The sequence below is a fragment of the Sprattus sprattus genome (assembly GCF_963457725.1).
Source record: "Sprattus sprattus genome assembly, chromosome: 7".
Taxonomy (NCBI): domain Eukaryota; kingdom Metazoa; phylum Chordata; class Actinopteri; order Clupeiformes; family Clupeidae; genus Sprattus; species Sprattus sprattus.
In genome coordinates, this window is record NC_137926.1 from 8740381 (window position 1) to 8752562 (window position 12182).

Below are 12182 nucleotides of genomic sequence, written 5' to 3' on the forward strand. Positions count from 1 at the left end.
ACCGAACTCTGCAAAAACGAGTCTTACTCCATCTTTAAGTGGAAAATTCCGATTCTTCACATCCCAGTATGACAAAGCTTTGCTTAAGGAACGGACAGCTCAGCTGCCCAAATACCACAAAATCACCTCAAGCACTAAACTGCGGCCATGTTTGCCACCCTTTACCCCTCTCCCTCTGTTCTCCCTTCTTTAACTTAAGAACGCAGGGTGAAGGGAGGAGCTGGACAGGTCCTGAGGGAACGTTTTGGCAGCTTTTGGGAGGTCACATGACCAGTAGTGACCCCTGCACTTCTAGAGAAGGTCAATGAACCGCTCATGAGGAGGCTGGACTGTTCCAGAAGAATGCACCCCTAGACACAGCTCAGGAAATGTGGGATTGAATAACATGTTTTCTTTCACTCCAAAAAAAAAAAAAGAAACATGACATGACAGGACACAAAAACAACCAGGCAAAAAAACAACCAATTGACCTAGAGATTCCAGTGGAGGTTCTTAAAAGGTTCTGTGATCAATTCCAGTCTGTATAGCAGAACTCTTGACATTGCAAAAGAGGTCCAGAGAGAGTTAGGAATGTCAAATAAAGAGACTGAGGAAAATATGTTTGATTAATAAAAATGAATGTATTACTTTAATCCTGTACAGAAATAGATACACTTCCATTACATTCACAGCAAAACTGTTTTCTGTTTCCTACCATAGCATAAAGACATTTCCTTTTTTTTTAAATACAGTAGGTGGATAAAACCCTTCAGTGAGCGTCTGCGGAGCAGAACATGAGAAATATGGCATCAGTCAAGCTTGCGATTCCTGTAGTTATCCCATGACTATTTAGAAAAACCAAAGTGCCATTGTGTCCTAGGAAAAGAACAGAGAAGAACAGAGAACTCCTGTCCCAGTCCTTGTTTGGTTAGTCCTGCTATTAAGATTCACCCTAACGGAGCAAAGTTTGCATATTAGCTTCACTCTCCATGGGGCATGTTCATGCTCGTATGCCTGTTTAACGTCACCTTGACTCATCCGTTATACACAGAAAAATGCAAACAAAAATCATGTGCTTACAAATAAATGAAGCACAAACATTTTAAGCAGAATGCAAATACTAATCTGCATCCTTTGGCTTTCGAAGAAACCCAATTCAAGCACACTCAGTTCAAATGTTCCTAAAAGATACACAGAAAAGTGAAGGGGTGAAACTAAATTGATAGCAGTCATTATGTCCGTGTCCAATCAAGGAGTGAGGAATCTGAATCAGGCGGGATTGTGATCTGTGCTTCAGCACAACGTTGGGGACTAGCAGCTTAGAGGCCTCCTAGAAAATGAAACACTGATGACAAGAGGCTTGCATAAGAGAACTTCAAACCAGCAGCTCTGCTCCACTTGGCCACAGATTGAGAGGTTCTCTAAAGTGCCCTGGCCACTCTATATACAGAATTATTGACATGTTTACAGTTTTATGTACAAGCGTTTGGCAAAAGAGTAGGAAGAACTTGGAATATATCTTTTGAACTTCAGAGTTCGTTTGGTTTATGGTTTATGGTCGTGAAGCCAAAGACTTCAAGGTGCACCATCACAAAGAGACATCATCATCATCATCATCATCAGTGAAAACGTGCGGTTGTGTCCGAGAAATCGTGAGGTCTCGTCTCCATCCCCTCTTGTGCGGGAATGTTGCAAGGGTTGTGGTGTAAAGTGTCTTTCGCTTTATCCAGCATCGTCAAGACCTTACGGCACTCTCTTCTTTTTTTCCGCCGGTCTCGAGTCGTCCAGCCTGTGCCTGTGCCACCCTCAGTTTGCCCCCATCTGGGGCGCCTCCGGGATGAGCGAGGCAAAGAAGGTCTTGAAGAAGATCCAGGTGGTCCAGACTATAGACACCCGGTGTGGAGGCACCAAGACTGGGGTGAGGGGATGTGGCGCTTGGCCCTCTGGTTCTGCTGCGGCCTCCGGACCCTCTCCTTCAGCAGGGGGCTCCGCCTGTGGATGACAGACAGACACACACACACACACGGTGAGGACCCAGGACAGCACACTCAAGGAGACTTAACCCCAAGTACATTTTATAACAACATACAAGAAGGTCCCTGTACTAGCGTATAAGCTCCAAAGTACCCATAAAATAGAGCCATCAAAAAGTGATTTAGAAGTATTTCCAACAGCATGGGCTATAGCCTTAAATAACATAAATACAAATAGTATACATGTCTATTTCTAGGATATAGCTTTTAGAAGCTCGGTTGCACTCTCAAATTACTCTCCTTCTCCACTCAATTCCAAGGCACTCCTACCAAGGCACTCCGATATGTTTGAACCTCTTTATAGGCCATATTAGATGCACTACATTTCCCATGATGCTTTGCAACTAAGACATTCCAGAGTCACCTGCGATCTAGATGACAGGACTCCAGACCTGTGGTCAGATAGTAAAAAAAAGACATGCCAAACTGGTCCTGATGCAAAACAAACAACAAACAAAACTCGGCACCGACTGAATCCTCTACATTGTTGTTGGTTTACACCAGTATTATGTGTCGCTGCTTACCGGCTCATTGTGTTGGTTCTGGTTGTTCAGGTTCTGCTGGTTCTGGATGACCTCTGGGGCGGGTTCATTCACGCCCCTGGCCACAGGCCTCCGTCGGAAGGGGAACCAGCCAGCGGTGTGTCTAAAAGCAGAAATGAAAAAGAGACAAGCGCTAAATGCCAGGCCCTTCCACTTCCAGAAAGGAGAAAAGGGCAGCTTATGAAAGCATATAGCCTTCGTCCCAACTATCTCAATACTTTCCCCAATTTTTAACAGAGCAATAACTAACTAACTAATGACTCAAAAATAATCAGCCCCAGAGCACTTAGATAGAAATCTGAAATTGTGGAACTCTTATTAAAATCCTCCATTTGCACAGAAAGCCTTTGTCACATTCTCAGGGTCATCAGCCTCCTTGACGCGTCATAGAAGCCAGGAAGAAATGGACGGGAAATAGAGTCCAGTGCCAATGGCCTTTAAGTCACTAACACCGAGAACAACCCAAACAAAACCTAAGTCACTAACACCAAGATCAAGTCAAACAAGCAACCTGACTCCAGATTAAGATTAATGGAAACTAAGAGGGGTTATGTGGGTGTAGAGATGAAGAGCAGTGGGGCTGTGCTTAAGATAATCTCACCAGAGCAACTCTGAATATTTTGAAAGACTGGGACCATTTTTTAATTGGCAAAATGTGGAGCTTGAAGTAAAGCCAGTCACCAACCACTGCGCCTGAGGGAGGGAGCGTGTGTGTGTGTGTGTGTGTGTGTGTACACTGCCACGTCAGCACGGATTCGTTTATCGGTAAACACTGAAGTCCTTGAGCTGCCATCCAGGCCTAATCTCTGCCGTGCAGCTGTGGAGTTTGGGGAGACCTCCCAGGCCACATCCACTCATCCACAGGGAGAAGCCGAAGCTCTTGCATTCAAAAGAAGCCTCTGTGTGTGTGTGTGTGTGTGTGTACGTGTGTGTGTGTGTACGTGTGTGTGCCACAGTGGCTGCAGTGCAGGACATGCTGTTACTCTTTTACTAACCCTTGCCCCTCACTATCCCTCGTTTCTCTCTCTCCTCTTCTGCTCTTTTATCCCTCCCTCCCTCCCTTTCTCCCTCCCTCATTTCCCGTCTTACTGCTCGCTCCATTCCTCCACCTCTTTCCACACTTCAGAGCTATGAGGGCCAGAGTGCTGAGTCGGGCTAAGTTATATAACCGTGGGAAGTGGTGTGACTGCCAGACTGGACCAAGGACAGGGCCGGCATGTGCCTCCTCATCTGACTCTCCACAGTAACAAGAACGCCACAGACAATAGCCTGTTTAACAACGCTTCAACCGTTATGGTGATGGCATCAATGAAAGGGTTTTTGTCTTGCCATAAAACCACAATAGTATTGACATTAATGGGCTTGTTACTACGGTCACATAAGATTAACATTAACAGCAATGGCCACAGAAACAGGGACTGAAACAGTAATACTGGTGGTGACAGTGCTACTTACAGGCACATGAGGAGCAGGCTGCAGGTACTAGTAGTAATATAGTTGCAGCTGCTCAGTAGTAAGAGTATTACAAACACAGGTAGGTAAGGTAAGGTAAGAGCAGATGGCAGGTACTAGTAGTATAGTTGCAGTAGAAGTAATATTAGTAGTCATGGTGATAGACACTTACAGGTACATGAGGAGCAGACTGCAGGTACTAGTAGTATAGTTGCAGTAGGAGTAATATTAGTAGTCATGGCGATAGACACTTACAGGTACATGAGGAGCAGGCTGCAGGTACTAGTAGTATAGTCGCAGTAGGAGTAATATTAGTAGTCATGGCGATAGACACTTACAGGTACATGAGGAGCAGGCTGCAGGTACTAGTAGTATAGTTGCAGTAGGAGTAATATTAGTAGTCATGGCGATAGACACTTACAGGTACATGAGGAGCAGGCTGCAGGTACTAGTAGTATAGTTGCAGTAGGAGTAATATTAGTAGTCATGACGATAGACACTTACAGGTACATGAGGAGCAGGCTGCAGGTACTAGTAGTATAGTTGCAGTAGGAGTAATATTAGTAGTCATGGCGATAGACACTTACAGGTACATGAGGAGCAGACTGCAGGTACTAGTAGTATAGTTGCAGTAGGAGTAATATTAGTAGTCATGGCGATACACACTTACAGGTACATGAGGAGCAGGCTGCTCATGACCAGGATGAAGCGGCTGAGGCTGGAGTAAAAGTAGACGATGCTGAGGAACACGCCGAGACGGGCGGCCGTGTACAACCAGTCCAGCCAATCACGGTTCATCTCCTCCTCGTCCTCCATCACAGGCCCGCCCTGCGCATTCATTCGCAGGTTCTGATTGGCTCCCTCCGGGTTGATGAATGCAGGATCTGCGGCATTCTGATTGGCTGGCAAATTGTCAATGGGCGCTTGATTGGGCAGCCCGGCAGGGACTGCGGCTTGGTGGGGTGCGACGGGCAGAGTCGTGCCGACGGTGGAGGCCAGCGACGTGGAGGAGGCAGCAGCCATGGCAGCTTGGCTGGACAACAAGAAACACCACAGATCAGCCGAGCACACCAAGGGGCACAGGACATGTTAGTTTGTTTCCCAGTTCAGTTAACAGAACAAGCGGAGGCATACTGTCGGGCGTAAGGGTTATCTGGTTTAAAAACTGCAGCAGATAAACTAACATCAGATCTAATAGCCATGTTGTGGCCTTATACATCCGGGCAAACATTTTTGTCAAAAACTATGGCAACAACGAAAACATACTACTGAAAGGAATTACTGCCTGTAGGACTATCAGATGTACATGCTATTCTGCTTCAATAAATACAAGTCGGCATCCATTTTGAATCCCTTCCTAATACAAATCAGTAACATCTAGCCTACAGCCATCCTTTTTTGGCAAAGTTGTTATTTTGACTTGCATAGTATTTCTTGTTGATGTTATTTTTAACAATGATCCCCTGCGCTCCAATCTAAGTCATGCCCATTATATTCATCTCACACATGCCTCTTGAGGTATACATACGACGGTTTCTTAACCCCTTGGTAACACAAGCGACACAGGACAGAGACAAAACAACCAGCTGCTCTTCATTTCCTAAGAGAGTTGGCGATATAGCAACAACAGACAAGTGACTATTGCATCGCCAACTAGGCGAAAATAGGCAAGCGATCTATTTTATGCACATTCTGAGCGACGGGGCACGCCCACTACCAATGGGAGTGAAGGCAGCTTGACATACGTTGCAGAAACAAATGAGCAATCATGTGAAGCCTACTTGTTCATCTGTGCTCAGTGGTCTGTAGTAGATCTGTAGTGCATGTGTATTTGTGTGCTTTGTAATATGCTTGCACTTCACTATAGCTTTTATATCCCTCTGGAAAATTAGTGTCAAACTTAAGCATTTGTACCCCCCCATTTCCCCCTGTGAAGTGCATTGTGTAACCTCTTGGAATGAAATGCGCCGTATAAATAATGTTTGATTTGATTTGTTTAGTTGTGTAACCTGGTAACCTCAAGCTAGGAACGCCCATTTGTCTCCCTCTCATATTGTGTGACTACAGGGTAAGAGATGGTCTGGGAAACAGGAATGCCTTTCAAGTCTTGGTAAAATGCTACTTACAAGAGCATGTTTTCCTGTTGATCATAGCTAATGCAACTGCATGGAGTATTTTAAGTCTGAAATGTACTGATACCAAATCGGTACTTCCTAATGCATGTATTGTCTGAAATACTTGTGCTAGTATTTTAGCACTACTACTAAACTGGTACTTAGTAGTGCATGTAGTACTGTCGAAAATACTTCTGCTAGTATCTTAGCACTAACACTGAAGTGGTACTTACTAGTGCATGAGGTACCATCTGAAATACTTGTGCTAGTATCTGAGCACTAATATCTCAAATACTTGTGCTAGTATCGTAGCACTAATACTAAACTGGTAAATACTAATGCATGTAGTACTGTCGGAAATAATTGTGCTAGTATCTTAGCACTAATACTAAACTGGTACTTACTAGTGCATGTAGTACTGTCGGGCATACATGTGCTGGAGCCAGAGCAGCTGCTGGGGGCTGTAGAGTGAGTAGGTGGGGAAGTCGGGGTGGGCCATCGTTGCAGCTCCAGCCCTGAGGAGAAAAAGAGACGGAGAACCTCGGTCACCATGACAACCTCGCTCTAGACATCAGACTGCCAGCCAACACAGCAGAGATGCCGGCGCCTGATATTATTCACAGGGGCTGGTGGAGGAACATGACCAGACAGTGTGCGCAGTCTATCTAACGCGCTCAGCTCTCCCTGGCTCTGTGGAGTGGCTTGCAGAAACCAGAGATGTATCATTATAGCGAGTGATCTTCCCACACGCGACAGTATCTCACATGAACAGATGGTGGCGTAGGCTCACGTCAGCAAATTACGGAATCACAACTTCAAGACTGCTGGCTCCATTGTTTGCAAAGTTGCACGCGTGACACGGACATTAGCCGCGATTAAGAAAAAGTTTTATAATGGAAGGGAGCTGAAGAGAGACACTCTGTTGCAACAATAAAAACCAGAGGGCCATAAAAACAGCATGGCGCTGGCTGTAGGAGGCAGATAACAGCACCACGGGTGAGAGAAAGACCAGGAACAGAAACCCAGCCTGCAATGGTGACTGATAACTCACGTGGCCACAGGAGTCGCGGTTGGAGTGGGGTGCCCGCGGTGTCTCAGGCCGCCAGTAGAGGGCATCTGGGGAGCGTGAGCGGACGGAGGTGGGGTAGGTACCTCAGCAGGCTGCTGCCTGGCTGCTTCTGACGAGGGTGGGGAGGATTCCTCTGCTCTGACCTGAAAGAACAAGAGAGAAAGGCACCGTCAGAGGAAGAAAAGGATAATGGACGCTTGGGGAAAAACAGATCATCTTTCTGGGCCATCGGCATTTTGAGGTCTAAAAGCGGCTTTGAATATGATATCTAATCCTTCGTCGTTGTACAACGATTTTCACAAAGACTGTACTTAAAATGATTCCCCCCCTGCAATTTGTGCTCCCTGGGAAAACACTCAGGCGTTGTGGCGGACACAGACTGTGTGACTGACTGGCGTGTGTGTTGCAGCTGTGCTGTGGAGGCGTTGTGGCGGGCACAGAGTGAGTGTGTGTTGCAGCTGTGGAGTCGTGCGGGCCTGTGAGAAGTAGGACTCCTGGGGGAGTTTAATGAGAGAAGGCACACAGCTGTGTCCCTGCCACCCACTGAGGTACTGAGCTAGAGCGGTGATCTCGAGGGAGCACACACACACACACACACACACACACACACACACACACACACACACACACACACACACACACACACACACACACACACACACACACACAAGCGCACGCGTACGGGCGTACGGGCACACACACACACACACACACACACACACAGAGAGAGAAAGACCGACCGACCGACAGACAGACACACAATCACGTGCTGTTTCACAGATGGAAACTGAAAGACCATCCCTTATACCAGAACTTGCGGTAGAAGGCTAATGGGAAAACACCCAGGAATTTTAAGTTATTCTCATGACATGCTAACTTGACATTAGCACAAAAACACTAACTTGCCTGTCATGCTTACTAAGCAAGTACACCTTATAAGCTTCAGCAGGCATGCTAGAACACTTCCGTTTACTATAGGCTAACTGCTGCACGCCCTCAGCTTTTGTCTTTCCAATGAACAGAATGAATAATGTATTAAAAGATCACGTGCATAATATAATATGTACACCGCGTTCCACATTATTATGCAAATTACACTTTGCTCAGATTTTCCTAAATAGTAATGCACATTCAGTCAGTATAATTTTGAAGTCATCAACTGTAAGAGTATAATTCAAATTTTATTGAACAAACCTCCCAATGATAACAGTATTTTTTCCTAAATTAAAAAACTCAAAATGCAGTGTTCCAAATTATTATGCAGAGTTTCGAAGTCTCAGAGTTTCAAGATATTTTATAGGTTGTAAAGAACTAAAAATTGTCATTTGTTGAATTTGCAGCATTAGGAGGCCATATTTACTGAAATCAAAAAAAGTTTTAATCAAAAACATCTTAACAGGTGAAGTTACATGTTAACATAGGACCCCTTCTTTGATCAACTTCACAATTCTGGCATCCATTGAACTCATGAGTTCTTTGATTGTTTCTGCTTTAATGTCTTATCAGGATGCAATAATAGACTCCCAGAGCACCTGATTGGATGTGTACTGCCTTCCACCCACATAGATCTTTTGCTTGATGATGCTCCAAAGGTTCTCAATGGGGTTAAGGTCAGGGTAAGATGGGGGCCACACCATGAGTTTCTCTTCTTTTATGCAAAGAATACCTCTGGGGCATTGGCTGCTATAGCCAATGCCCCAGAGGTATTCTTTGCAGTATGATATGGTGCATTGTCATGCATAAATATGACTTTGCTATGGAAGGTGCGGCTCTTCTTTTTGTACCACGGAAGAAAGTGGTCAGTCAGAAACTCTACATACTTTGCCAAGGTCATTTTCACACCGTCGGGGACCCTAAAGGGGCCTACCAGCTCTCTCCCCATGATTCCCGCCCAAAACATGACTCCACCACCTCCTTGTTGACATCTTAGCCTTGTTGGGACATGGTGGCCATTCACCAACCATCCACTACTCCATCCATCAGGACCATCAAGGGTTGCACGGCACTCATCCGTAAACAAAACAGTTTGAAAGTTAGTCTTTATGTAGTCCTGAGCCCACTGCAACCATTTTTGCTTGTGAGCTGGGTTTAGCGGTGGCCGAATAAGGTTTAAGGACACTTGCAAACCTCTTGAGCATCCTACATCCTGAAATTCGCGAAACTCCAGAGGCACCAGCGGCTTTAAACACCTGTTTGCTGCTATTCAATAGCAATTTAGTGGCTGCTCTCTTAACCCTACGCATTTGTTTGGCAGAAATCTTCCTTATCTTGCCTTTGTCTTAACGAACCCACTTGTGCTGTGAATCAGTGACAAATTTCTTCCCCGTCCGATGATCATGCGCAATTCTTTTCGAAATATCAAATGTTGCGATACCTTGACCAAGGTATTGCACTATTTGCCGCTTTTCAGCAGCAGAGAGATCCCTTTTCTTCCCCATTTTGCCTGAAACATGTAGCTTGCGTAATAATGTGGAACATCCTTCTTAAGTAGTTTTCCTTTGATTGGGCTCACCTGGCAAACTAATTATCTCAGGTGTCTGAGATTGATTTCAATCATTCAATAAGCCCTGAGACACAATACCACCCATGACTTTAATTGAAAAACAAAAAAATAAATGTTTATGACCCTTAAATCCAATTTGCATAATAATGTGGAACGCGGTGTATAACACACTATATTGTCCTGTTATTTTATATTATGTTTTTGTTTTTTTTAACTGTGTATTGCACAATGCGTTGTAAAGATACCTGTGTAAAAATGTTAAGAAAAGACACCTTTTGTGCTTCGTAATGTAAGAGTGACTTCGGTTCTGAATCTGTATTTTCTCCGGCAAGGACAGGTGGATTGTGAAACTAGTCCAGTGAACTGCGCAGGGAGAGGAGAATAAGGTGGGCTATACCTTGGGTCTGGCACCTTGTTGAGTTTCAGGCTGGGGTCTGAAAGCACACACCAGGTGTACGATAGGCATGTGGTCTCCCTGTGAGTTAGAAAGACACCATATGGTTAAAATACGCCACACAGTCCATACACTACACTTCCTTAACTTCCTTAACTAACTTCAGAGTGTCATTCAACAAATGAGGCAATAGATTTAGTTTTCTTCAAAAGGTAATTTGAGTATGAACAGGTATTAGTAATGTCAAGAGGTTGAGCTGAGAGTTTAACACTGACTCATGTTTTGCCGTGCCATATTTCCACACGCTGATAAGAAGTAGGCAAACCTGTACACTGAGGACAAACTTAAGAGCTGCTACTGAACTGGCAGCCATTCAAAAACATGACACCTGTCCTAGAACACATAACAATAGCTGTGACAGAATCCATGAGAGCTTCTATGTGCTCAAAATGCTTTAACAGTCTGAAACTGGCTCTGCTTGTGGCACAGACTGTATGTCTGTAATTCGAGTCTACACTGTCATCCATTGCCAAACAAAACGTGGGCAAGTCATCATCTACAAACAATGTATTTGTATTTCTTTGTTTGTGTAGAGCAGGTGTAGGTGGTGTAGTTGTAAAGGACACTTAAAGTTGCCCTTCAGTTCTTTGTATTGGGTTAACGATAAGTTAAAATATCTCCAAGTGCTTGACCTAGTGCATATACTGTATATATTTACCTTTCTGAAGGCGTCTCTGATGGGCAGGTTGTCTGGAAGCATCTTGCCAGAGTAAATAAGTCTCTGGTCTTTTTCCGCCTAGGTAATGGTAGAGGGACAAGATAAGAGAACTAGACAGCTGGCGATCGATCACACGCCCTAATCAGACTTCCATTCAATTTTATCCTAAGGACGACTCGTAGGTACATTGTATTAAACATTCAGAAAAATATCTTGATAGGCTAACTTTTCGGTTATGTTGGCACATAGCATTACAAATGCCACACTTATATAATATCTACCAACAGCGTTCGACAAAGGGCAAGGGTCGATAGGTTCCCAAACAAGCTAAGCACATAAAAGGACAAAGGGTAACAGTCAGTTTCCCCAGACAAACATCAAGTTGAATGTCACTGCAGATGTTTTAAATCAGAAACGGTTGAACAGTTTAAGACTACCATTATTTAGCTAGCGTTAGCATGGAGTTCGTTAGTAGCTCTGACATAACATTCCATCAGTGACACTTACTGGACAGGAGGGATAAACCCGTGACAAATGTTTCTTCAAATCCAAGACCTTCCAGTTTAACTCCACTCCTTCGATTATTTCGTCTCCATCCTCTTGCCTAGGTGTTTTAACAACCAATGTTATGGTGTTTCGGTCAGGTGAAGAACTTCTGTCGCTCATCTCGCCTGTGGATCAACGCTGAGTTTATGGATGTTTGGCTAGCTAGCTAGCTAACTGGCTACGTAACCACGACACCGTGGCTAAAAACAACTAGCTACAACAAAGAATAGCTATAAAGAATACTGCGTTTTCATACGGTCAGTTGTCTAAATTACCCTGACGTGCATGTCAAACACACCAAACACTAATCCCCCCTCTTTACACCGGAAATCAAGACTGTCGAATAAGTGGTAGTTTGAAGAATGATACGATTGAGGAAATATAACTAGCAGGGTGTGTTGTTTCCAAACACGCGGTGGCCGCTTGCTATTGGCTAAAAGAAACGCCAGTTCAGACGTGGAGTTTTCCAGGAAGCATTGTTCTGTACGCAAGCTCAGTGCAGGGCCTCAGGCAAATCACCTTTTGGGTTGCATCAGTCTTTGTTTTGCTTAACTATAACTACACAACTCCCCCAATTACTTATGCGCCATGCTTTTTGCCTTCCGGTACAATTCCGGAGAATGTATATGTCACAAAAAATAACTGATTATGTAGACAGAATTTAATTAATTACACAGGTGTTGAATTACATGTAACACAAAGTGATGAAAATTGAAAGGCCACTGTTTCAAGAGCATAGTTGAAATTGCACCCCTTGTCCTAATAAGTTGTTTACCGTTGGTGTTTATACAAATGATATCCATGTGACAATAATAATTAAACAACTAGATTG

The 12182-nt window shown here is 44.3% G+C and overlaps 1 protein-coding gene across 1 annotated transcript; it reads right to left on the reverse strand.

The window, feature by feature from the left end:
- Positions 1-600: 600 nt before the first annotated feature.
- On the reverse strand, positions 601-11759 carry herpud1 (homocysteine-inducible, endoplasmic reticulum stress-inducible, ubiquitin-like domain member 1). The gene is made up of 8 exons (XM_080841892.1): positions 11312-11759; positions 10805-10882; positions 10090-10167; positions 7172-7332; positions 6525-6635; positions 4677-5039; positions 2537-2657; positions 601-1971 (listed from the first exon to the last, which is right to left on the reverse strand). Exons 1-8 carry the CDS (start codon positions 11468-11470, stop codon positions 1786-1788), a joined length of 1257 nt encoding a protein of 418 aa, XP_080698018.1. The 5' UTR covers positions 11471-11759; the 3' UTR covers positions 601-1785.
- Between the last annotated feature and the right edge of the window lie 423 nt (positions 11760-12182).